Below are 27,287 nucleotides of genomic sequence, written 5' to 3'. Positions count from 1 at the left end.
TGTCTCTCCCCCCTCCCCCGTAGTGTGCCTCTCTCTCCATCCCCTCCCCCGTAGTGTCTCTCTCTCTCTTCCCTCCCCCGTAGTGTCTCTCTCTCTCTCGTCCCCTCCCCTGTAGTGTCTCTCTCTCTCCTCTCCCCCCGTAGTGTCTCTCTCCCCTCCCCGTAGTCTCTCTCCCCCTCCCCCCGTAGTCTCTCTCCCCTCCCCCCGTAGTGTCTCTCTCTCTCGCCCCTCCCCGTAGTGTCTCTCTCTCCCTCCCCTCCCCCGTAGTGTCTCTCTCTCCCTCCCCTCCCCCGTAGTGTCTCTCTCTCTCTCACCCCTCCCCCGTAGTGTCTCTCTCTCTCTCACCCCTCCCCCGGAGTGTCTCTCTCCCCTCCCCCGGAGTGTCTCTCTCCCCTCCCCCGGAGTGTCTCTCTCCCCTCCCCGTAGTGTCTCTCTCCCCTCCCCCGTAGTGTCTCTCTCCCCTCCCCCGTAGTGTCTCTCTCCCCTCCCCCGCAGTGTCTCTCTCTCCCCCCTCCCCCCGCAGTGTCTCTCTCTCCCCCCTCCCCCGTAGTGTCTCTCTCCCCTCCCCCGTAGTGTCTCTCTCCCCTCCCCCGTAGTGTCTCTCTCTCTCGCCCCTCCCCGTAGTGTCTCTCTCTCTCTCACCCTCCCCCGTAGTGTCTCTCTCTCTCCTCTCCCCCGAAGTGTCTCTCCCCCCTCCCCCGTAGTCTCTCCCCCCTCCCCCGTAGTCTCTCCCCCCTCCCCCGTAGTCTCTCCCCCCTCCCCCGTAGTGTCTCTCTCTCTCGCCCCTCCCCCGTAGTGTCTCTCTCTCCCTCCCCTCCCCCGTAGTGTCTCTCTCTCTCTCACACCCTCCCCCGTAGTGTCTCTCTCTCTCTCCCTCCCCTCCCCCGTAGTGTCTCTCTCCCCTCCCCCGGAGTGTCTCTCTCCCCTCCCCCGGAGTGTCTCTCTCCCCTCCCCCGGAGTGTGTCTCTCCCCTCCCCCGTAGTGTCTCTCTCCCCCTCCCCCGTAGTGTCTCTCTCCCCTCCCCCGCAGTGTCTCTCTCTCTCCCCTCCCCGTAGTGTCTCTCATCCTCCCCCGTAGTGTCTCTCTCTCTCACCCCTCCCCCGTAGTGTCTCTCTCTCTCCCCTCCCCCCGTAGTGTCTCTCTCTCTCTCCCCTCCCCCGTAGTGTCTCCCTCTCACCCCTCCCCATAGTGGCTCTCTCTCACCCCTCCCCCGTAGTGGCTCTCTCTCTCTCTACCCCTCGTCCGTAGTGTCTCTCTCTCTCGCACCTCCCCCGTAGTGTCTCTCTCTCTCGCCCCTCCCCCCGTAGTGTCTCTCTCTCTCACCCCTCCCCCGTAGTGTCTCTCTCTCACCCCTCCCCCCGTAGTGTCTCTCTCGCACCCCTCCCCCGTAGTGTCTCTCTCTCTCACCCCTCCCGCGTAGTGTCTCTCTCCCCTCCCCCGTAGAGTCTCTCTCCCCTCCCCCGTAGTGTCTCTCTCCCCTCCCCCGCAGTGTCTCTCTTCCCTCCCCCGGAGTGTCTCTCACCCCCTCCCCCATAGTGTCTCCTCTCCCCTCCCCCGGAGTGTCTCTCTCCCTCCCCCGTAGTGTCCTCTCGCCCCTCCCCGTAGTGTCTCTCTCTCTCTCGCCCCTCCCCCCCGTAGTGTCTCTCTCTCTCAGCCCTCCCCCTGTAGTGTCTCTCTCTCTCTCAGCCCCTCCTCCGTAGTGTCTCTCTCGCCCCTCCCCCGTAGTGTCTCATCTCTCTTCTCTCCCCTGTAGTGTCTCTCTCTTCTCACCCCTCCCCCGTAGTGTCTCTCTCTCTCCCCACTCCCCCGTAGTGTCTCTCTCTCAGCCCTCCCCCGTAGTGTCTCTCTCTCACCCCTCCCCCGTAGTGTCTCTCTCTCTCGCCCCTCCCCCGTAGTGTCTCTCTCACCCCTCCCCCGTAGTGTCTCTCTCACCCCTCCCCCCGTAGTGTCTCTCTCACCCCTCCCCCGTAGTGTCTCTCTCACCCCTCCCCGTAGTGTCCCTCTCTCTCTCCCCCTCCCCCGTAGTGTGTCTCTCTCTCGGCCCTCCCCCGTAGTGTCTCTCTCACTCCTCCCCCATAGTGTCTCTCTCTCTCGACCCTCCCCCGTAGTGTCTCTCTCTCTCGCCCCTCCCCCGTAGTGTCTCTCACCCCTCCCCGTAGTGTCTCTCTCGCTTCTCTCCCCTCCCCCGTAGTCTCTCTCTCTTCTCAGCCCTCCCCCATAGTGTCTCTCTCTCTCAGCCCTCCCCCGCAGTGTCCTCTCTCAGCCCTCCCCCGCAGTGTCTCTCTCACTCCTCCCCCGTAGTGTCCTCTCTCCCCTCCCCCGTAGTCTCTCCCCCCTCCCCCGTAGTGTCTCTCTCTCTCGCCCCTCCCCCGTAGTGTCTCTCTCATCGCCCCTCCCCCGTAGTGTCTCTCTCTCTCCCCCCCTCCCCTGTAGTGTCTCTCTCTCTCTCCTCTCCCCCGTAGTGTCTCTCTCCCCCTCCCCCGTAGTCTCTCTCCCCTCCCCCGTAGTCTCTCTCCCCTCCTCGCCGTAGTGTCTCTCTCTCTCGCCCCTCCCCCGTAGTGTCTCTCTCTCCCTCCCCTCCCCCGTAGTGTCTCTCTCTCTCACCCCTCCCCCGTAGTGTCTCTCTCTCTCTCACCCCTCCCCTCCGTAGTGTCTCTCTCCCCCTCCCCCGGAGTGTCTCTCACCCCTCCCCCGTAGTGTCTCTCTCCCCTCCCCCGTAGTGTCTCTCTCCCCTCCCCCGTAGTGTCTCTCTTCCCCTCCCCCGTAGTGTCTCTCTCCCCTCCCCCGCAGTGTCTCTCTCTCTCCCCTCCCCCGTAGTGTCTCTCTCCCCTCCCCCCGTAGTGTCTCTCTCTCTCTCCCCTCCCCCGTAGTGTCTCTCTCTCTCACCCCTCCCCCGTAGTGTCTCTCTCTCTCACCCCTCCCCTGTAGTGTCTCGTCTCTCTCTCCTCTCCCCCGGAGTGTCTCTCTCCCCTCCCCCGTAGTCTCTCTCTCTCTCGCCCCTCCCCTGTAGTGTCTCTCTCTCCCTCCCCTCCCCCGTAGTGTCTCTCTCTCTCTCACCCCTCCCCCGTAGTGTCTCTCTCTCTCTGTCCCCTCCCCCGTAGTGTCTCTCTCCCCCTCCCCCGTAGTGTCTCTCTCCCCTCCCCCGGAGTGTGTCTCTCCCCTCCCCCGGAGTGTGTCTCTACCCTCCCCGGTAGTGTCTCTCTCTCTCACCCCCTCCCCCCGTAGTGTCTCTCTCTCTCTCCCTTCCCCCGTAGTGTCTCTCTCTCACCCCTCCCCCCGTAGTGTCTCTCTCTCCCTCCCCCGTAGTCTCTCCCTCCCCCGTAGTGTCTCTCTCCCCTCCCCCGTAGTGTCTCTCTCTCTCGCCCCTCACCCGTAGTGTCTCCTCTCTCTTCGCCCCCTCCCCCGTAGTGTCTCTCTCGCCCCTCCCCCCGTAGTGTCTCTCTCGCCCTCCCCCGTAGTGTCTCTCTCTCTCTCGCCCCTCCCCCGTAGTGTCTCTCACCCATCCCCCGTAGTGTGTCTCTCTCCCTCCCCTCCCCCGTAGTGTCTCTCTCCCCTCCCCCGTAGTGTCTGTCTCTCTTGCCCCTCACCCGTAGTGTCTCTCTCTCGCCCCTCCCCCGTAGTGTCTCTCTCTCTCGCCCCTCCCCCCGTAGTGTCTCTCTCTCTCCGCACCCTCCCCCTTAGTGTCTCTCTCTCTCGCCCCTCCCCCGTAGTGTCTCTCTCGCCCCTCCCCCGTAGTGTCTCTCTCGCCCCCTCCCCCGTAGTGTCTCTCTCTCTCGCCCCCTCCCCCGTAGTGTCTCTCTCACCCATCCCCCGTAGTGTCTCTCTCTCCCTACCCTCCCCCGTAGTGTCTCTCTCCCCTCCCCCGTAGTGTCTCTCTCCCCTCCCCCGTAGTGTCTCTCTCTCTCGCCCCTCACCCGTAGTGTCTCTCTCTTCTCGCCCCCCTCACCCGTAGTGTCTCTCTCTCTCGCCCCTCCCCCGTAGTGTCTCTCTCTCTCGACCCTCCCCCGTAGTGTCTCTCTCTCTCGGCACTCCCCCGTAGTGTCTCTCTCCCCTCCCCCGTAGTGTCTCTCTCCCCTCCCCCGTAGTGTCTCTCTCCCCTCCCCCGTAGTGTCTCTCCCCCCTCCCCCGTAGTGTCTCTCCCCCCTCCCCCGTAGTGTCTCTCCCCCCTCCCCCGTAGTGTCTCTCCCCTCCCCGTAGTGTCCTCTCAGCCCTCCCCCGTAGTGTCTTCTCCCCCTCCCCCGTAGTGTCTCTCTCCCCTCCCCCGTAGTGTCTCTCTCCCCTCCACCCGTAGTGTCTCTCTCCCCTCCCCGTAGTGTCTCTCTCTCTCTCATCCTCCCCCCCCGTATGTCTCTCTCCCCCCTCTCCCGTAGTGTCCTCTCTCACCCCTCCTCCGTAGTGTCTCTCTCTTCTCTCCCCTGTACTGTCTCTCTCTTCTCACCCCTCCCCCCGTAGTGTCTCTCTCTCATCGCCCCTCCCCGTAGTGTCTCTCTCTCTCGCCCCTCCCCCGTAGTCTCTCTCTCTCGCCCCTCCCCCGTAGTGTCTCTCTCTCTCGCCCCTCCCCCGTAGTGTCTCTCTCTCTCGCCCCTCCCCCGTAGTGTCTCTCTCTCTCGCCCCTCCCCCGTAGTGTCTCTCTCTCTCGCCCCTCCCCCGTAGTGTCTCTCTCTCTCGCCCCTCCCCCGTAGTGTCTCTCTCCTCGCCCCTCCCCCGTAGTGACTCTCTCTCGTCCTCCCCGTAGTGTCCTCTCTCTCGCCCCTCCCCCGTAGTGTCTCTCTCTCTCTCTCCCCTCCCCCGTAGTGTCTCTCTCTCTCCCACCCTCCCCCGTAGTGTCTCTCTCTCTCCCCTACCCCCGTAGTGTCTCTCTCTCTCTCTCGCCCCTCCCCCGTAGTGTCTCTCTCTCTCTCTCGCCCCCCTCCCCCGTAGTGTCTCTCTCTCCCCTCCCCCGTAGTGTCTCTCTCTCTCAACCCTCCCCCGTAGTGTCTCTCTCTCACCCCCTCCCCGTAGTGTCTCTCTCTCTCAACCCTCCCCCGTAGTGTCTCTCTCTCACTCCCTCCCCCGTAGTGTCTCTCTCTTTCCCTCCCTCCCCCGTAGTGTCTCTCTCTCTCACCCCCTCCCCCGTAGTGTGTCTCTCTCTCTCTCTTTCACTCCCCTGTAGTGTCTCTCTCTCTCTCCCCCTCCCTCGTCGTGTCTCTCTCTCTCCCCTGTAGTGTCTCTGTCTCTCCCGACCCTCCCCTGTCGTGACTCTCCTCGAGCAGTGACTCTGTCGGTCTGGCAGAGTAACTCACTGCGCATTGCGAGACGGGGCGGTGTTTCTGCGCATGTGCCGGGTTGGGGCCGCGGCTGATATTGGCGCCGGATGTGCCCGCGAGCCCACAGCCGGAGCAGGTGAGGAGGGCCCGGGAACCGACACCGGTACCGCGGGCAGTTTAGGATATTGTCGCCGGGTTCGGGAGGGCTAAATCTAAACACGGGCGGGGGTGTTGGTGTGAACTCAGTCACTGGGGTGGGGGTCAGGAGTGACCTCAGTGGGGACGGGGGAGGAGGTCAGGTGTGACCTCAGTCATAGTGGGGAGGGGGTTCAGGAGTGACCTCAGTCATAGCGGGGAGGGGGGTTCAGGAGTGACCTCAGTCATAGCGGGGAGGGGTTCAGGAGTGACCTCAGTCATAGTGGGGAGGGGGGTTCAGGAGTGACCTCAGTCATAGGGGGGTTCAGGAGTGACCTCAGTCATAGGGGGGGAGGGGGGTTCAGGAGTGACCTCAGTCATAGGGGGGAGGGGGGTTCAGGAGTGACCTCAGTCATAGTGGGGAGGGGGTTCAGGAGTGACCTCAGTCATAGCGGGGAGGGGGTTCAGCGGAGTGACCTCAGTCATAGGGGGGTTCAGGAGTGACCTCAGTCATAGGGGGGAGGAGGTCAGGTGTGACCTCAGTCATAGCGGGGAGGGGGTTCAGGAGTGACCTCAGTCCATAGCGGGGTTCAAGAGTGACCCTCAGTCATAGGGGGGAGGGGGGTTCAGTATTGACCTCAGTCATGAGGGGGGAGGAGGTCAGGTGTGACCTCAGTCATAGCGGGGAGGGGGGTTCAGGAGTGACCTCAGTCATAGCGGGGTTCAGGAGTGACCTCAGTCATAGGAGGGAGGGGGGGTTCAGGAGTGACCTCAGTCATAGGGGGAGGAGGTCAGGTGTGACCTCAGTCATAGCGGGGAGGGGGTTCAGGAGTGACCTCAGTCATAGGGGGTTCAGGAGTGACCTCAGTCATAGGGGGCAGGAGGTCAGGTGTGACCTCAGTCATAGCGGGGAGGGGGTTCAGGAGTGACCTCAGTCATAGGGGGGGTTCAGGAGTGACCTCAGTCATAGGGGGGTTTCAGGAGTGACCTCAGTCATAGGGGGGAGGAGGTCAGGTGTGACCTCAGTCATAGCGGGGGAGGGGGGTCAGGTGTGACCTCAGTCATTAGCGGGGGAGGGGGTTCAGGAGTGACCCTCAGTCATAGGGGGGGGTTCAGGAGTGACCTCAGTCATGGGGGGGTTCAGGAGTGACCTCAGTCATGGGGGGTTCAGGGAGTGACCACAGTCATAGGGGGGGTTCAGGAGTGACCTCAGTCATAGGGGGGAGGGGGGGTTCAGGAGTGACCTCAGTCATAGGGGGGTTCAGGAGTGACCTGTGTCATAGGGGGGTTCAGGAGTGACCTCAGTCATAGGGGGGTTCAGGAGTGACCTGTGTCATGGGGGGTTCAGGAGTGACCTCAGTCATAGGGGGGAGGGGGGTTCAGGAGTGACCACAGTCATAGGGGGGTTCAGGAGTGACCTCAGTCATAGGGGGGAGGGGGGTTCAGGAGTGACCTCAGTCATAGGGGGGTTCAGGAGTGACCTCAGTCATGGGGGGTTCAGGAGTGACCTCAGTCATAGGGGGGAGGGGGGTTCAGGAGTGACCTCAGTCATAGGGGGGTTCAGGAGTGACCTCAGTCATAGGGGGGTTCAGGAGTGACCTCAGTCATAGGGGGGAGGGGGGTTCAGGAGTGACCTCAGTCATGGGGGGGGGGGTTCAGGAGTGACCTCAGTCATAGGGGGGAGGGGGGGTTCAGGAGTGACCTCGGTCACTGGAGGGGGGGTCAGGAGTGATTTCGGTCACTGGAGGGGGGGGTCAGGAGTGACCTCGGTCACTGGGATGGGGCGATCAGGTGTGACCTCAGTCATGTTCCAGTGCAGTACTAAGGGTGTGCTGCACTTTCTTTTGGATGAGACGTTTAACTGTCTGCCTTCTCGGGTGGACGTAAAAGATCCCATGGCACTGTTTCGGACAAGAGCAAGGGAGTATTCCCAGTGTCCTAGCTAATATTTCTCTCTCAACCAATACCGCTAAAACATTATCTCGTCTTTATCTCATTGCTGTTTGTGGGATCTTGTGCGCAGTGTGGCTGCCGCGTTTCCTACATTGTAACAGCAACGACACTTCAAAATGTAATTAATTGGCTGTAAAGTGTGTTGGGATGTCCTGAGGTCGTGAAAAGTGCTATGTAAATGCAAGTCATTTTCTTTTAAATATTGAAGAGATGCCTGTGCTTAATGGAGATGCTGATGGGTTGACTACAGCAGCAGTCATGACTGAAGTGGAGAAAGGTCCTCTTGAAAATGGAGATGTGAGAATTAAGCAGAGTGACTGCTCGCCGGAGGGTCCAGTCACCGTTGGAGCGACCGTTCCGACCGGCTTCGAGAACACCGCTGCCGACGAAGTCCGGGAAAAAATTGGATCTGAATCCAGGATTAGCAAGGATCGAGGAAGGATTTATTTCGAGGTGTCCACAGATAATCTTTTTCAGGTTGGTTTATATTCAATGTTTTTTTTTCTTTTCCATATTTTTAAGAGCACTGGCAGCCTGCTGGCACCTCGTCCTACTTGAGTACATAAGAACATAAGAAGTAGGAGCAGGAGTAGGCCATACGGCCCCTCGGGCCTGCTCTGCCATTCAATAGGATCATGGCTGATCCGAACCTAGACTCACGTCCACATCCCCGCCCTCTCCCCGTAACCCTTAATTCCCCTATCTGCTAGGAAACTGTCTATCTCCGTTTTAAATTTATTTAATGTCGCAGCTTCCACAGCTCTCTGAGGTAGCAAATTCCATAGATTTACTACCCTCTGAGTGAAGAAGTTTCTCCTCATCTCAGTTTTGAAACGGCAGCCCCTTATTCTAAGATTATGCCCCCTAGTTCCAGTCTCACCCATCAGTGGAAACATCCACCCGATCAAGCTCCCTCACAATCTTATATGTTTCGATAAGATCGCCTCTCATTCTTCTGAGTTCCAATGAGTAGAGGCCCCAACCTACTCAACCTTTCCTCATAAGTCAACCCCCTCATCTCCGGAATAACCGAGTGAACCTTCTCTGAACTGCCTCGAGAGCAAGTATATCTTTTCTTAAATATGGAAACCAAAACTGTACGCAGTATTCCAGGTGTGGCCTCACCAGTACCCTGTATAACTGAAGTAAGACTCCCCTGCTTTTATGCTCCATCCCCCTTGCAATAAAAGCCAAGATTCCATTGGCCTTCCTGATCACCTGCTGTACCTGCATACTAACCACCTGTGTTTCATGCACCAGGACCCCCAGATCCCTTTGTACTGCAGCACTTTGCAGTTTCTTTCCATTTAGATAATAACTTGCTCTTTGATTTTTTCTGCCAAAGTGCATAACCTCACACTTTCCAACATTATATTCCATCTGCCAAATTTCTGCCCACTCACTTAGCCTGTCTATGTCCTTTTGCAGGTTATTTATGTCCTCCTCACTCACTGCTTTCCCTCCCATCTTTGTATCGTCGGCAAACTTGGATACATTGCACTTGGTCCCCTCCTCCAAATCGTTAATATAGATTGTAAAGAGTTGGGGTCCCAACACCGACCCCTGTGGAACACCACTAGTTACTGATTGCCAACCCGAGAATGAACCATTTATCCCAACTCTCTGTTTTCTGTTAGATAGCCAATCTTCCACCCATGCCAGTATATTACCCCCAATCCCGTGATTTTTTATCTTGTGCAGTAATCTTTTGTATGGCACCTTGTCAAATGCCTTTTGGAAGTCCAAATACACCACATCCACTGGTTCCCCTTTATCCACCCTGTTTGTTACGTCCTCAAAGAATTCGAGCAAATTTGTCAAACATGACTTCCCCTTCATAAAACCATGCTGACTCTGTCCGATTAAATTATGCTTATCCAAATGTCCTGTTACTGCTTCCTTAATAATGGACTCCAACATTTTACCAACTACAGATGTTAGGCTAACTGGTCTATAGTTTCCAGCCTTTTGTCTACCTCCCTTTTTAAATAAGGGTGTTACATTAGCAGTTTTCCAATCTGCTGGGACCTTTCCTGAATCCAGGAAATTTTGGAAAATTACCACCAATGCATCCGCAATCCCTACCGCTACTTCTCTCAAGACCCTAGGATGTAAGCCATCAGGTCCAGGGGATTTATCCGCCTTAAGTCCCATTATCTTACCGAGCACCATCTCCTTAGTGATTTTAATCGTGTTTAGCTCCTCCCCACCCCCCCCCCCCCCATAGCCCCCTGTTTGTCCAGTGTTGGGATATTTTTAGTGTCCTCTACTGTAAAGACTGATACAAAATATTTGTTCAGCGTATTTGCCATCTCCATGTTCCCCACTACTAATTTCCCGGTCTCGTCCTCTAAGGGACCAACATTCACTTTAGCCATTGGAGTAATCCAGCAGATGGGAGGTCAATTGCCCCCACAGCCCTGCTAGCTCAGCACAGATTGGGAATCAAACCCAGGACCTTACTGGTCTGTGTGTCATGGCTCAGTTGGTAACATTCTTGCCTCTGAGCCAGCAGTTTGCGGGTTTGAGCCCCACTCCAAGAACTTGAGTACATAATCTAGGCTGACCCTTCAGTGCAGTACTGAGGGAGTGCTGCACTGTCGGAGGTGCCGTCTTTCGGATGAGACGCTAAACTGAGGCTCTGTCAGCCCTCGGGTGGATGTAAAAGATCCCATCGCACTATTTGAAGAGCAGGGGCGTTCTCCCAGTCACCTGGCCACCATTTATCCCATTGCTCTTTGTGGGATCTCGCTGTGCACACATTACCTGCTGCATTCCCTACGTTACAACAGTGATTATACTTCAAGAAAGGCTTCATTGGCTGTGAGGCAATGTGGTATGTCATCAGGATGTGAAAAGCGCTATATAAATGCAAGCTCATTTGTTGTTTCTCAGCGCACCCTGGGCAGTACATACTAAGTAAGCCATCAAGGAGGACACTAAACTTATTTTCTTAATTGATGTGTCCTTTCAAGTGTCCTTTCAACTGCTAATTCATGGGAATTTCATATATGTATATATTTTTCTCTTTCAGGTTCATCGTTTGAGATCTGTTGATAATTTATTCGTCGTCGTCCACGAGTTTCCTCATTACCAGTTTGATGAAAGCAAGGTACGTGCCTTACTAAAGTTATACACCAATGATTAAATGTGGACAGGGCTTCAAATCACCTTTCAAAGGATTTTAAAAAAATTAATAAATTCAAGTGTCAACCTTCTCCATTTCACCTTGACATCAACGTGTCTTTTTTGACTAAATTCATCGTGAACCTGGCCCTGTCCTCTCTTTCCTGTTGTTGCTGTTGCTCCTTTTGCTGTCCCCACTTCTACCTAAGTCTGGCTGTTAATATACCAGATCGTGGCCCCTCTGCTGAACACTGCTAATGACGGTGATCCAGGCCACTGTATACTGTAGGCCAGCCGCTCTCAAGAACAGGCATTCCTGCCTGCAGCATGGGGCCGTTAGCTACTGGTGAAGTCCTGGTCTGCTCCATTAGCAACTGGTGAAGTCCTGGTCTGGTCCAGTAACAGCTCGATCAGGGTAGATGCGGGATAGGGAGGTAAATGAATGGCAATAAGGGGCACAATGGAGAGGAGAGAGAGCAGGGAAATGGGCAGTGGGTGGCAATGAAGCAGAGAAAGAGGCAATGAAGGGGAGAGGGGGGAAATGAAAAGAAGACAGTAGAAGTTAGGAGTGGCGCTTTGAGGTAACGGAGACGAATGCTAGTATTAACTGAAGGGGCAGGGGAGAGAGTTCAAGCATGAGCTGTGGTGTGGGAGAAAGAGTGTCAGCATGTCCAGGGGAAGTGGGGAACCCAATGCCAGCTTGAACTGAGGAGGTTCAAGAGCGAAGAGTGCCAGCTTGAACTAGGAAGAATAGTGGCAGCTTGAAAGGAGGTTAGAGGGGGTGAAGAGTGGCAGCTTAACTGAGAGTGCAAGATATATCCGCTTGACCTGGATTGGAGGAGGAGACGCGTGCAGGTTGAATTGAGAGGGACGGGAAAGGGAGAAGAGTTCCAGAATCAGCTGGGAGGTTTGGAAGAGGAGGAAAGGGTGGAGAGTTGGATTTGAAGCAGTCTGTCTGTGAATTAGGTTCAGAGGGACATAGAGTAACTCTGAACTGGGGCAGGAGGTGATTGTGAGAGAGTAACTGTTAAGGTAAGTTTTGGGGAATTGATGGTCTAATAATTGAGAAATATAAAAATGCTTACATTTAACCAGAATTAATAATTTTTAATGCTAAAATTCAAACTTTTCTGGGGTGCATTTCCCAGTATCCCTGTAGAAATGCACCACCAAATTTGTGCCTTCAGCATTTGTATCTCATTCTTCAAGCTTTCATGTACTTATGCTTTCTATCCTCCAATAGAAGTAATGGAATTTCCTGTATACCTGCAGCTTAAGGTACAAAGCCCAACATACAAAGCTGTTTATTTTCACATGTCATATGCTGTCAGATTTTTGGGACCATCAAAGCGGTTGGTCTGCTTTGCGGGTTTTCTTGGTTGGCTGGTATGTTTTCCTTCCTTCTCCATTGCTACTCCTCTCCTGAAGACTCTGGCTCATGCTTGCACACTGTGCTGCCCTCAGTACCTCACCCAAGTGGCCATTCTTCATTTGTGAACTTAGGGAGGGCATCAAGGTGAGTCCTTGGGTGTCCTTGCGTAGTTCTCAGTAGTCGGAACTTTGCATTCCCACTTAACCCAGGGGCGCTGAGGACAATTATAAAACCCAATTGCTGCCCTGGCTGAGGTCAGCTAGCTCAACTCAGAATGGGGGATTGAACCTGGCACCTTGTGTGTACGGCTGAGTTAAAAGAAAGAAAGACAAAGGAACATAGGAACAGGACTAGGCCATTCATCCCCTTGAGCCTGTTCCATCATTCAGTTAGATCATGGCTGATCTGTACCGTAACTCCATTTACCCGTCTTGGTTCCATATCCCTTAATAACAAAACAAAAATCTATCAATCTCAAGTGTTGAAATTTTCAGTTGACCCAGCCTCAACTGTTTTTTGGGGGAGAGAGTTCCAGATTTCCACTACCCTTTGTGTGAAGAAGTGCTTCCTGACATCACCCCTGAACGGCCTAGCTCTAATTTTAAGATTATGCCCCCTTGTTGTGGACTACCGCCCCCCCCCCCCCACCCACAACCAGAGGAAATGGTTTCGCTCTATCTGCCCCATCAACTCCTTTAGTCATCTTAAACACCTCAATTAGATCACCCCTTAATCTTCTATATTCAAGGGAATACAATAATCTATGTAACCTGTCCTCATAATTTAACCCTTTAATCTGTGGTGACTCTGCGCTACACCCCTTCAAGGCTAATCTATCCTTCCTGAGGTGCGGTGCCCAGAACTAAATGCAGTGCTCTAGATGGGGTCTAACCAGAACTCTACAGCTGTATCATAACTTCCAACCCCTTTGTATTCCAGCCCTCTCAAGATAAAGGCCAGCATTCCATTAGACATCATGTATACAGTGCCTTTCATGTCCTCAGGATGTCCCAAAGCACTTTAAAGCCAATTAAGCACTTTAGCAGTGTAGCCACTGTTGTAATGTAGGAAACGCGGCAGCCAATTTCTGCGCAGCAATGTCCCACAAATAGCAATGTGATAATGATCAGGTAATCTCTTTTAGCGATGTTGGTTGAGGGATAAATATTGGCCAGGACACCCCTGCTCTTCTTCGAAATAGTGCCATGGGATCTTTTACGTGCACCTGAAAGGGTAGACAGGGCCTCGGTTTAACGTCTCGTCCGAAAGACAGCAACTCCAACAGTGCAGCACTCCTTCAGTACGGCACTAGAAGTGTCAGCTTAGATTTTGTACTCGAGCCTCCTTGTTTATGAGTACGTAATTTTCTTTAACAGGAAAGTGTACTGGAGGACTTCAGGCAGTTGGCTGGCCGGCTTCTCTGGACTTGTCCCCTTGAAGTATGGGAATTGAACAACAGTCTGAAGAAGCGGAAGTTACAGCACAAGAAAGGCAGCCTAGGAAGTATCCCAGGTCCAGAAGCACCACTCGAGGCTGACAAAAATAAAGACGGCCAGTTGGAGCCCATTCCCTCTGGCCAATCAGCTACTGGAGATGTCGGGACCGGATTGCCCCCCTCCGATTCTGGGCCGAGTGGAGATCAGCCCTGTGAAATTGAGGAGGCCACCTTGCTCTCCAGTGATACAGTCGCCGATCAGGTGGAGCTATGTGATCGAGCAAAGCTTTCACTCGAGGGGCTTCCGTCCGACAAAAACGAAGACACAGCTGTAGAAGGCGAGGATGAAGGGAAGGGATGTGGACCACTTCGATTTCGAGTCACCTGCAACAGAGCTGGGGAAAAGCACAGCTTCACCTCAATGGAGGCGGCCAGAGAATTCGGAGGAGCGGTGCAGGATCTGTTCAAATGGAAGGCCGATATGACTAAATTCGATGTGGAGGTATGCAATTATTTATTTAATTATCCCTCCCCCCACCCCCTTCCCTCCTCTTCTGAAGCTGCCAGCTGCTGTGGATTGCCCTCCACCATCTCGCACAAGTAGCTGTTCTTCACGTGCGAACCCCGGCCGTGAGGATTGGAGGGCTACTCGATCGTGTGTTGCCTCACAGCCAGGCCTAACCCCATCCGACATCCGCACAGTGCGCTCCCAATTAGCCTGTTGCATTACCACTATTTCACGCTCACACCACAAAAACTGACTGTAAAAGCTTTTATAGATATGTGGAGAAAAAGATTGGTGAAGTCAAGCGTAGGTCCCTTGCAGTCGGAATCAGGGGAATTTATAATGGGAAACAAAGAAATGGCAGACCAACTAAATACATACTTTGGTTCTGTCTTCACAAAGGAGGACACAAATAACCTCCCAGAGATGCCGGGGAACATAGCGTCTGATGAAAGGGTGGAACTGAAAGAAATCAGTATTTGTAGGGAAATGGTGTTAGGAAAATTTATGGGACTGAAGGCCGATAAATCCCAGGGCCTGATAATCTACATCCCAGGGTACTTAAGGAAGTGGCCCTAGAAATAGTAGATGCATTGCTGGTCATCTTCCAGAACTCGATAGACTCTGGAACAGTACCCATGGATTGGAGGGTAGCTAATGTTACCCCACTATTCAAAAAAGGTGGTAGAGAAAAAGCAGGGAATTATAGACCGGTAAGCCTGACATCGGTAGTGGGGAAAATGCTAGAGTCTATTATAAAAGATGCAATAGCAGAGCACTTGGAAAGCAGTGACAGGATCAGACAAAGTTGACATGGATTTACAAAAGGTAAATCATGCTTGACTAATCTACTGGAATTTTTTGAGGATGTAACTGGTAAAATAGATAAGGGAGAACCAGTGGATGTGGTGTATTTGGACTTTCAGAAGGCTTTCGATAAGGTCCCACATAAGAGATTAGCGTGCAAAATTAAGGCACATGGGATTGGGGGCAAGGTATTGACTTGGATAGAGAACTGGTTGGCGGACAGAAAGCAAAGAGTTGGAATAAATGGGTCTTTTTCCGAGTGGCAGGCAGTGACTAGTGGGGTACCGCAAGGATCAGTCCTAGGACCCCAGCTGTTCACAATATATATTAATGATCTGGACGAGGGAATTGGATGTAATATCTCCAAATTTGCAGACGACACAAAGCTGGGTGGGAGGGTAAACTGTGAGGAGGATGTCGTGAAACTCCAGTACGATTTGGACAGGTTGGGTGATTGGGCAGAAACATGGCAAATGCACTATAATGTGGATAAATGTGAGGTTATCCACTTTAGTGGCAAAAACAGGAAGGCAGATTATTATTTGAATGGCAACAGATTGGGAGAAGGGGAAGTGCAAAGAGACCTGGGAGTTCTTGTGCACCAGTCGCTGAAGGTAAGCATGCAGGTGCAGCAGGCGGTTAAGAAGGCAAATGGTATGTTGGCCTTCGTAGCAAGAGGGTTCGAGTACAGGAACAAGGATGTCTTGCTACAGTTGTACAGGGCCTTGGTGAGACCGCACCTTGAATATTGTGCACAGTTTTGGTCGCCTTACCTGAGGAAGGACGTTCTTGCCATGGAAGGAGTGCAGCGAAGATTCACCAGGCTGTTACCTGGGATGGCAGGAATGACGTATGAGGAGAGATTGTGTCGATTGGGCTTATACTCACTGGAGTTTAGAAGATTGAGAGGGGATCTCATCGAAACCTATAAAATTCTGTCAGGCCTGGACAGACTAGATGCAGGAAGGATGTTTCTGATGGCCGGGGAGTCCAGAACCAGGGGTCATAGTCTAAGGATAAGGGGTAAGCCATTTAGGACTGAAATGAGGAGGAATTTCTTCACCCAGAGAGTGGTGAACCTGTGGAATTCTCTGCCACAGAGGGCGGTGCAGGCCAGTTCATTAAGTATATTCAAGAAAGAGTTGGATATATTTCTTAAGGCTAAAGGGATCAAGGGATATGGGGAGAAGGTAGGGACAGGGTACTGAATTTGGATGATCAGCCATGATCTCGTTGAATGGCGGAGCCGGCTCGAAGGGCCGAATGGCCTACTCCTGCTCCTATCTTCTATGTTTCCAGTGGGACGAGCTACAGCTGACGTTGCAGAACAAAATGGAGCAAGTAGCAAGCAGATGTCTCAAATCCAGATGATTGATTTAAAAACATTACCCAGTTGGGCACTGAGCTATCTCGACCAGAAGGTCCCAGGCTTGACTGATGAATTAGCGAATAATCCTCAGCCATTTTGATCCGGAGTTTATGTCTTCTGTGTTGTAGTAACACGTGTGCTGGAATTTAAGATTCCATCTAAGTCTCCCTATCAGTTAAAATATGGAAGTGTCACACTCGGGACCCAACTATACAGGCTGAAATTGCTGAATTTTATACAGAGAAACAGAGTATTTATTATGTATATAAAAGCCGACAGTTGTCATACAGAGACGGCTAGATGGTAGCTGCAAATGGAGCAGTTTACCTTGTGCAAACTCCTTCAGTTCTACAAAGAATTTTGAGAAATTGCCTTTTGGTGAAGACATGTAAATACAGTACTGATTTTCATATAACATGCTCACATCTTGAAGCTGTTTTCCAGTTTCCTAAGCAATACTTTGATGATTATCTGCTACTCTACTACCCTTCCTGGCTCCCGTGCTAGCTAATATTGTAAACTGTTCCCTCTCCTCAGGTACTGTGCCACTCCCTTTCAAATCTGCTGTCATCACCCCCTCCTCAAAAATACATCCTTGACGCCGCCCCCCCCCCCTCCCCCCCGTCCTTGCAAACTACCGCCCCATCACCAACCTTCCTTTTTACTCCAAAGTCCTTGAATGTATTGTTGTCTCCCAAATCTGTTCCCATCTGTTTTAATGTCTCCAATCAGGTTTCTAGCCACAGCACTTAAATGGCCCTAATCCAAGTCACAAATTATATCCTCTGTGACCATGGGGCACTATCTCTCCTCATACTTCTCGACCTCTCTTGCACCCTTTGATACAATTGCCCACACCATCCTCCTCCAGTGCCTCTCCTCTGTCCAGCTGGGTGGGACTGCCCACACCTGCATCCACTCTTACCTACCCAGTCGTAGCCAGAGAATCTCTTGATATGGCTTCTCTTCTTGCCCCCACATGATTACCTCTGGAGTCACCAAGGATCACAGCCACCTCCCTCAGCCCCTCCACTGTCTCTGTTGTCAGACTGCTTGTCCGACATCCAGTCCTGGATGAGCCGCAATTTCCTTCTATTAAACAATCGGAAGACCAAAGTTGATGTCTTTGGCCCCCACTACAAACTCAGTTCCCTCGTCACCGAATCCACCTTGGCTGCTTTCTCAGTCTGAACCAAATTGTTTGCAACATTGGCGTCCTATTTGACCCTGAGCTGAGCTTCCAACCTCATATCCCTCTATCACACAGACCGCCTACTTTCACCTCTGTCACATCATTCTCTCTGTCCTGCCTCAACTCATTTGCTGCTGACACCCTCCTCCAGGCCTTTGTTACCTCTAGACTCGACTATTCCAACGCTCTCCTGGCTGGCCGGCCGCCCATCTTCCACCCTACGTAAACTTGAGTTAATCCAAACTCGCACCAAGTCCCATTCATCTAGCACCCCTGTGGTCGCTCGTCTACACCAGCCACCAACGTCTCAATTTTAACATTTTCATCCTCGTGTTCAGCTCCCTCCATGGCCTTGCCCCTCCCTATCTCTGTAACGTCCTCCAGCTCTACAGCCTCCAAGAAATCTGCATTCCTCCAACTCTGGCCTCTTGTGCATCCCCCACTCTCTTCGCCCCACCATTGGCGGCCGTGCCTTCAGCCATCTAGGCCCTAGGCTCTGGAATCCCCTCCCTAAACCTCTCCGCCTCTCTCTCCTTTAACACCTTCCTTAAAGCCTACATATTTGACCAAGCCTTTAGTCACCTGTCCTAATAGTTCCTTCTTTGGCTTAGTGTCAATTTTTCTCTGATTACGCTCCTGTGAAGCGTGTTGGGATGTTTTACTATGTTAAAGGCGCTGTATAAATGCAAGTTGATGTTGTTGAAGGATGGTCATAGGAATACAGCTCCTACACAATTGACCAGGTAGATGGATATTGAGTTGACACAAGGCCACAGTAGTCCCAGGGAATTCTAAACAATGGGCTAGGTTCTGGGAAGCCAGATTTGTGCCGGGGGGGGGGGGTTGTGGGGCTGAAGGAAATTACAGAGATAGGGAGGACACCTTGTTCCGTCAGAGAGACAAGTACAAGGCTTCATGGCAACACATCTTGCTCCAAGCACTGGCATCTGCTGGACTACGTCATTGCCCAAGCGAGGGACCGCAAGGACATCCGCATCACTTGCGCCATGACAGGAGCTGATGACTGCTGGACAGACGTAATCCACTCTGTCACCTCCATCAACGTATCCCCAAAACAGCGGTGGCAGCAGAAGCAATGCCATAGGAAATATAACGCTGGAGCACTCAAAGACCCTGCTAAGAAAGCCCTATTCAGCCTGCGCCTCACTACCAGCCTGGTGACTCCCAGTGATTCAGAGACACACAGTGTCCACGGCGCCTGGTCTGCACTCAAGGCCTCCATAATCAGCACCTGTGAAGAGACGCTCGGTCACTCGACCAGAAAACACCAAGACTGGTTCGACGAGAAAGACCAGGAGATCCAGGAGCTAATAAGCCGCAAGCGCAAGGCATTCCTGATCTGGAAACAGCAACAGAACTCGAGAGCAATAAAGCAGCTCTCCAGATGCCTGAAGGCTGAGGCCCAACAAAAAACTCGCGACCTAAAGAACAGATGGTGGGTGGAAAAATCGCAGGAGATCCAGCAGCTAGCCGATAACCACGACGTGCGTGGATTCTTTAGCGCAGTCAAGACCATCTACAGCCCAAGGACCTACCCCACTGCGGGCCAAGAACAAAGAGGTACTCATCAAGGAAAGAGAGGCAGTCAGTGCTTGCTGGAAGGAGCACTTCGAAGATCTCCTTAACCAAGAATCTGCCTTTGACGCAAGTGTCCTCAACTCCATCCCGCAGCATGCTACCCGCCACCACCTCAGCACAACCCCAGCCCGGCATGAGGTTGAAAAGGCCATCCGACAACTGAAGAACAAGGCCTCATGAGCAGATGGAATCCCCGCTGAGGCGCTAAAACATGGCGGAGAAGCACTATTGGCGCGAATACATGAACTCATTTCTCTTACTTGGAAGGAGGAGAGCATGCCAGGGGATCTCAGACGCCGTAATTGTGACTATCTTTAAGAAAGGTGACAAGTCCGATTGCGGTAATTACAGAGGAGTCTCCCTGCTGTCTGCTACAGGGAAAGTCATCGCAAGAATCCCCCTCAATCACCCTCTCCCAGTGGCTGAAGAGCTCCTCCCAGAGTCGCAATGCGGATTCCGCCCACTAAGGGGCACAATGGACATGATCTTCACCGCGCATCAACTACAAGAGAAATGCAGTGAACAGCACCAACCGCTGTACATGGCTGCCTTTGACCTCACAAAGGAGGGATTATGGAGTGTCCTCCTCAGATTCGGCTGCCCTCAAAAGTTTGTCACCATCCTCCTCCTGCTTCACGACGACATGCAAACCGTGATCCTGACCAACGGATCCACCACAGACCCAATTCACGTACGGACCGGGGCCAAGCAAGGCTGTCATCGTAGCGATGCTCTTCTCGATCTTCCTGGCTGCAATGCTCCATCTCACCCTCAGTAAGCTCCCCGCTGGAGTGGAGCTAATCTACAGAACAAATGGGAAACTGTTCAGCCTCCGTCACCTCCAGTCCAGATCCAAGGTCGTCCCAACCTCTGTCATCGAATTACAGTATGCAGACCACGCTTGCGTTTGCGCACACTCCGCGGTTGAACTCCAAACCATCGTCAACACCTTCACCGAAGTGTACAAGAGCATGGGTCGAGTCTCTTCGCCAGGAGCAAGCGCAAACAGCGGAAGGAGCGCATGTCAACCCAAGCACCCCATCCACCCGCCCCTTCAACCACCGTCTGCCCCACCTGTGACAGAGACTAGGTTCCGCATTGGACTCATCAGTCACCTGAGAACTCATTTTTAGTGTGGAAGCAAGTCATGCTCGGTTCTGAGGAACTGCCTAAGAAGATGATGATGATGGGCTAATGGGACTTGGTGTGGGTCAGGACACGGGCAGCCAAGTTTTGGATGACCTCAAGTTTGCTTAGGGTAGAATGTGGGAGGCCAGCCAGGAGTGTATTGGAATAATCTAGAGGTAACAAAGGCATGGAGGTAACATTTGAAGAAGGTAATTAACTCTCGTTGGGGATAAAAAGAGCTTGTTAAGTATGGGGTTGGAGGTTATGCAAATAGGTGCAGACTGAGATGGTCAGATATTTGATGGGGCACAATGGTTTCTTTGCTGGTGGGAGGGGATGGATGTTGTTTGAAGGTTAGCAGGCCAAGGGTGAATATTGAAAATGTGGATGAATGAATATTCTGGAGTTTCACTTCATTGACTTTGGGATTAAGCAGCATTTCCCATTAGGCGATTAAATTGATTGGGTAGATTCCATGATAGGGTGGATTTTGGATTTGTGGAAGGAATGAACTTGATGGGTTAATTGTCTTTTCTCATTCCATGTTTTTATATTTTATTATAATCCAATACTAAAGATCACTAATTGTAAAAAAGTAAAATCTGATAACATACAATTATCTGCTGTCCAATGTTGAACTAAGTCTGTTTACAGTTGATGTGTTAAATCTAGGCTTTTTTGCAATGTACTGAAATACTACGGGCAGATGGCACACAAGCAGGATGTCTCTTTGGGTACAGCAGGTGGCTGTTGGTTTTGATGGTGTCATTTACTTCACTAGAAAGTAACCATGGTACCGCTGAGGAGTATTTTGCAATCTGTGGGGAGGCAAATGACACTATTGTGCTCCCATCATTAACTATCTTGTGTTTCTCGCTCAATCCATTCACTTTTTTTTGCAGATCTTGCTCAACATTCATGATAATGAAGTAGTGGTTGGTATAGCCCTTACAGAGGAAAGTCTACACAGGCGAAACATAACACACTTTGGGCCTACAACTCTTCGATCTACTTTGGCTTATGGGATGTTAAGGTACATCACATTCTAGCTGCGGAGAACTGGATTTGAAACCATTCAGTCGGATGGTGAATTCTTTCTGCTGTTCGTTAAAGGCCCCAAGTGATAGCTTCGCCTGATGGCTTAGTAGATAATGGCAGTGAGCAACCGAGTCATACAAACCAGAAGGCCCCAGGATTGATCCTTGGCCTGGGCTCAGTTTGCTGATTTCAGCCAGGGTGATCGAGAGATCGTTACAATTGGACTGGGGACGGGGGGGAAATTGGCCAGGATTTCTGCTTTTACCTCTCGTCAGTAAACCCCTCCCCCACATTGCTGGCAAGTGTGGACTTTGGGTGAGGGATTTGGTTACGATGCTCCCACTGGCTATGCTTATGTGAAGAATGGCCACCTAAGTGAGGTACCAGAGGCTGACCATTCCCTGTGGAACTGTACCTCAGCACAAGTTAGTGCTTGCGAGTGAGGAGGGGAGAAAGTTGGGGTGGGACAACATTGTAAGTGGAAATGGATTTAGACAGTCTCGCTGTCTCTCAACTTGATGAGTCACAAAATTCACTGGAAGAATTAAAGAGTTCCGCTATAGGCCCAGGCACAGTACAAAACTAGCCAAATTGCTGTCAGTGAACTCAAATTGGTGGTCAGGTGTGGACCACTCTCTGTCATTGGATCACACTGAGTGGGGGGGGGGGACTGCTTAAGACACCAGAGTTTGCACTATACAGACTGTCTGGAGCCAGATACCAGCGCAGGACAGTTCATAGAGCCTTCACATGCTATGTAAACAAATATTCACTAATTCAGGCAACTGTTGGTGTGTTTCGGTAATAAAAACTTAGCCACCTATCAGAAAACAAGATTAGTTGATTTGTTCATAGAATCTTGCAGCACAGAGGGAAGCTATTCGGCCCATCGTGCCTGTGGCAGCTCTTTGAAAGAGCTATCCAATTAGTCCCACTCCCCTGCATTTTCCCCATAGCCCTGCAAATTTTTCCTTTGTTGTAGAATATATTTCATTATTATTCCTTAGCTGGTTAGAAATCACCATTTGAGGCCAATTCGATCTGTACTTTGGCTACCTCTGTGTATACTATTTCTCTATCTGTCAGGTAGTTATAGGAGAAACTTGCTGTTTTTACCAAACATGCTCTTGATCTGACCGTTGAAGTTGACTAGCTACGTGCTAGTAATTTGTCTCCCCTACTGATACACCTGCCATATATCATCAATGAACCATTCACACTCACTGATCTCCCGCTGTATATCAACTCTATTTTCTAACACTTGTTATCGATTCCTTCAAATTCTTGATTTATCAGACAGTGCTCGTGTGAATTAATGGCATTTTTACCCTGTTTGGCCTAGACACGATATTTGCTTTATATTATGTAACTGATGAAACGTTAAGTTCAAATTAATTCCCAGAATGTCAGTAAAAAGCCTGTAGACACTGGACAGTAGATTGTTCAAAATATTAATATGCTATCCTGAGAGGTATTGAGATAACCATTAACAGTTTACTTTTACATAACAGATCAGTTTGGGAGCAATGGGAAGCCATTTAGCACATCCCAGAGCATTTTGCACCCTATAGTTAGAATGGGTTTTCATTCAATAAGCTCGGCAAGGCTTGGGTAAATGTAGTTGCCGTGAGCTCCCACATCAAGGTCTATCTCTCTTTGAAGAAATCAGGTTAATGCAGTCCAGAAGACTGAAACAGAGATTGTGTTCTTTAGTCCAGTGGCTCTCAAACTTTTTTGGTTGAAGGACCCCTTTTCAAATGGATTAGTAATCACAGGCCCCCATCTAAATTATAATACTCATAATATGAAAGAGCTGCATGTAAATGTTTTAATAATGCTTTTTAAAAAAACAGGTAGTTACATAGGATATACGGCACAGAAACAACCATTCGGCCCAAACAGTCCATGCCGGCGTTTATGCTCCACTTGAGCCTCCTCCCATCTTTCCTCATCTAAATCTATCAGCAGAACTCCCATTCCCTTCTCCCTCATACGGTTATCTAAGCCTCCCCTTAAATGTATCTATACTATTTGCCTCAACTACTCCCTGTGGTAGTGAGTTCTACATTCTCACCACTCTCTGGGTAAAGAAGTTTCTTCTGAATTCCATATTTGATTTCTTGGTGACTATCTTATATTGATGGCCTCTAGTTTTGCTCTTCCCCACAAGTGGAAACATTCTCTCTCTATCCACTCTATCAAAACCTTTCATAATTTTAAAGACCTCTATTAGGTCACCCCTCAGCCTTTTTTCAAGTGAAAAGAGACCCAGCCTGTTCATCCTTTCCTGATATGTATATCCTCGCATTTCTGAGATCATCCTTGTAATGAAACCTGTTTGTCTTGCCTGTATTCGTTTTGCACTCATGTATATTACCCTCCCCCACACGGTGTATAGTTTCACTTCCTCTTTCCTGACTAACCTGGAAGGTTCCAGGTCTTGGCTCTTGGCTCCGCCCCTGACTTCTCTTACTTAAAGATCCCAGGATCTGTATGACTCATTCCTGTGAGCCAGTCGGTGTGTTGAGATGTTAGCTCTGATCTTAGTGATTAAAAGCCAACTTGTTAAAGTCTATAACTTCTAGTTTTGTGGTTATTGAAAGCACATCAATCCTTGTAAATCTTCTCTGCACCCTCAAGTGCCTCTATATCCTTTTTATAATATGGTAACCAGAATTGTATGCAGTACTCCAAGTGTGGTCTAACCAAGGTTCGATACAAGTTTAGCATAACTTCCCTACTTTTCAATTCGATCCCTCTGTGGCTCAGTTGGTAGCACACTTGCCTCTGCGTCAGAAGGTTGTGGGTTCAAGTCTCACTCTAGGGACTTGAGCACATAAAGCTAGGCTGACACTCTCGTGCAGTACTGAGGGAGTGCTGCACTGTCGGAGATGCCGTTTTTCGGATGAGGCGTTAAACCGAGGCCCCGTTTGCTCTCTCAGGTGGACGTAAAAGATCCCACGGCACTATTTTGATGAAGAGCAGGGGAGTTATCCCCGGTGCCCTGGCCAATATTTATCCCTCAACCAGCATAACAAAAACAGATTATCTGGTCATTATCACATTGCTGTTTGTGGGATCTTGCTGTGTGCAAATTGGCTATTGCGTTTCCTACATTACAACAGTACTCAAAAGTACTTCATTGGCTGTAAAGTGCTTTGAGACGCCTGGTGGTCGTGAAAGGCTTTCTTTCTCTAGAAATAAATCCTAGTGTTTGGTTTGCTTTTTTATGGCCTTGTGTCGCTACATTTAGTGATTTGTGTAATTGTACTCCGAAATCCCTTTGCTCCTCTACCCCACCCAGATTTGTGACCTCCCTATTCTTTCTACCAAAATGTAATACCTCACAATTATCTGTATTGAATTTCATTTGTCAATTATATACCCATTCTGCAAGTTTATTAATATCTTCCTGTAATTTGTTGCAGTCCTCAGTATTAACTATCTTCTCCCCCCTCCCCCTCCAAATTTGGTGTCATCTGCAAATTTAGAAATTGTGTTTTTGATTCCAAAGTCTAAATCATTAATATAATTTATGAACAACAGTGGTCCCAGCCACTGATCCTTGTGGAACGCCACTACCCACCTTCTGCCACTGTGAATAGCTACCCTTTACTACTACTCTCTGCTTTCTGTCTTGAAGCCAGCTAGCTATCCATTCTGCTACTTGTCCCCTGACTCCGCATTCTCTGACCTTGTTCATTGGTCTATTTTGTGGTACCTTATGAAAATCTAGATAAATTACATCTACTGCATTACCCTTGTCTACTCTCTCTGTTACCTCTTCAAAAAATTCAGTGAGGTTGGTCAAGCAAGACTTTCCTTTTTGAAATCCATGCTGACTATTCATTATTATATTTTTGGCTTCTAGATGTTCTATTTTCTCCTATAATAGGGATTCCATTATTTTTCCTACCACCGATGTTAAGCTGACTGGTCTATCGTTCCCTGGACATGTTCTATTACCTTCTTAAATATAGGTATTATGTTAGTTATCCGCCAGTTCTCTGGCACTACACCTTTTTCTAATGAATTATTAAATATGTCTAGTAATGCCTCTACTATCTTTTCCCTAGATTCCATCTGGACCAGGGATGTTTTCCTCTTTGGGTTTGATTAGTTTATTTAATGTATCCTTTTTTTTATTTTAAATGCAGTTATTTCATGACTAATCTCATGATCCAATGTCATGTCCACCTGTTCTATCTCCCTGATAAATACTGAAGCAAAGTAATTATTTAATATTTCTGCCATCTCTCTATCACTGCCTGTGGTATTATCCTGTCCATCCCTTAATGGCCCTATTCCCATCCCGACCTTCCTTTTTTTATTGATGTGCCTGTAAAATATTTTACTATTTTGTATTCTGTTCCTTGATAATTTAATTTCATAGTTCCTCTTTGCTTTCCTAATTTTTTTTGACTTCTCTCCTAAGCTCTTCGTATTCTCCATTATCATGCTCGCCCCTGCTGTCCATGTACTTAATGTATGCCTCTTACCCTCAATTTTTCCCTTATGGCTTTATTCATCCATGGTGCCTCATTAGTATTTAGCTTGTTCTTGTTGCTCTATTCTCAGCCCCTCAAAATCAGCTTTTCTCCAATCTATTACCCTGGTCTTTGTCATACTAGGGAGCTCCTTTGCCATCCATGACCATCCGTTGCCATCCTTTGCTCTTTCCCCCCAGTCTCTTCTCTCCTGCTGTTTAAGTTCCCCTGGCTCAAATAGTGGGTGTATTTTATCCCTAACTGCAAGTTCAAGCTGCAAGGTTAAAATTACCTGAGCCCACTGCCCATCCCCTGACCATGCCTGTTCCTTGTACTCTGAGCCCTGGCTCTTCACTTAAACTTAGCTCCCAAATTCCCAGACCTCTCTGCCGCCAAGACTACGCTTCTCCACTAGACTAGTGATCTAGTGACTGGTGGATCGCGAGTGGAGCTCGGGACCAGGGATCGCGAGAATATCAGTGCTAATTTGATCCTGTGAGAGACAACATCATTCATGTCTGAGGCCGGGGACCCAGGAACGAGGACGAGCCCAGCAGCGAGGTCAAGGCCCAGGAGTGGTGCAGTGTGGACCAGCAGCGGGGTCGGGGCCCAGGGAAGGTGCGGCACGGGCCAACAGCGAGGTCGAGAGGACCACAATGCATCCTACGAAACCCAGGCAGAGGGGACCTGCGGGAAGGAGGGAGGAGGACAGTAGGAGTATGTTTGTGTGTGTGCTAGGCCTTTGTAGCAGAGCCTGGTCTCCAATCATCTTGGATCCCCTTGCCATTGGGCCAAGACCTCGCTCTGTCAAGCCCATGTGGTAGCTGGTGTGCAATGCCCACCCCACGTTAAAAGAATTCACGCACAGGCATCTTCCACCCTTTAAAATGAAGTTCGGGACCTGGAATGTCAGGACCCTCATGGACAACCTCAACAGTGACAGACCAGAACGCCGTACTGCTATCGTTGCCCGGGAGCTCAGACGTTTCGACATTGACATCGCCGCGCTAAGTGAGACCCGGCGGGCAGGGGAAGGCCAGCTCAAGGAGCAAGGCGGTGGTTACACCTTCTTCTGGAAAGGCAAACCTGAAGAAGAACGCTGCCTCCATGGGATAGGCTTTGCCATAAAAAATGAACTGGTTGGGCGCCTCATGACTCTTTGACTCGCCCTAGCCCGGAACCAGTGCGCTACGGTCATCAGTGCGTACGCCCCAACACTGGAAGCCACAGATGAGACCAAAGAGGAATTCTACTCCAGCCTCGAACAATCTCTGTCCCGAGTCCCAACGGGCGACAAGCTGATCCTCCTTGGCGACTTTAACGCCAGAGTTGGAAAGGACACAGACCTCTGGGGAGGTGTGATCAGCAGAGAGGGGGTAGGGAAAGCCAACTCCAACGGCACCCTCCTCCTGTCGAAATGCTTAGAACATGGTCTTGTCATAACCAACACCTTGTTCTGTCAGAGGGACACGTACAAGGCTTCATGGCAGCACCCTCGTTCCAAGCACTGGCATCTGCTGGACTATGTCATCGTCTGAGCGAGGGACCGCAAGGACGTCCGCATCACCCGCGCCACGATAGGAGCTGATGACTGCTGGACAGACCACCGCCTAATCCGCTCTGTCATCTCCATCAATGTAGCCCCAAACAGCGGCAGCAACAGAAACAATGCCGCAGGAAAATGAACGCTGGAGCACTCAAAGACCCCGCTAAGAAAGCCCTATTCAGCCTGCGCCTCACAAACAACCTGACGACTCCCAGTGATTCAGAGACACAGAGTGCTCACAGCGTCTGGTCTGCACTCAAGGCCTCCATAATCAGCACCTGTGAAGAGGCGCTCGGTCACTCGACCAGGAAGCACCAAGACTGGTTCGACAAGAATGACCAGGAGATCC

General features: G+C 50.9%; 1 protein-coding gene across 2 annotated transcripts in view; it reads left to right on the top strand.

Annotated features, from left to right (window-relative positions):
- thumpd3 (THUMP domain containing 3) overlaps window positions 1-27,287 on the top strand; it is a 45,777-nt gene that overhangs the window by 1,297 nt on the left and 17,193 nt on the right. The window contains exons 1-5 of one of the 2 annotated variants that reach the window (XM_086001320.1): window positions 5,283-5,382; window positions 7,543-7,811; window positions 10,369-10,446; window positions 13,209-13,769; window positions 20,770-20,900. In XM_086001320.1, the coding sequence (XP_085857446.1) occupies window positions 5,316-5,382; window positions 7,543-7,811; window positions 10,369-10,446; window positions 13,209-13,769; window positions 20,770-20,900 (1,106 nt within the window). In that variant the 5' untranslated portion in view covers window positions 5,283-5,315. Of the gene's footprint in view, window positions 1-5,282; window positions 5,383-7,542; window positions 7,812-10,368; window positions 10,447-13,208; window positions 13,770-20,769; window positions 20,901-27,287 lie in introns of those variants that run through there. The other variant, XM_086001319.1, reaches the window with a different exon arrangement.

The sequence above is a fragment of the Somniosus microcephalus genome, chromosome 11, assembly GCF_052327205.1.
Source record: "Somniosus microcephalus isolate GS21.2 chromosome 11, FLI_Smic_1.0, whole genome shotgun sequence".
In the NCBI taxonomy this organism is placed as follows: Eukaryota; Metazoa; Chordata; class Chondrichthyes; order Squaliformes; family Somniosidae; genus Somniosus; species Somniosus microcephalus.
The sequence above is the reverse complement of the archived record's forward strand: the minus strand, read 5'-3'. Positions and strand labels throughout refer to the sequence as shown.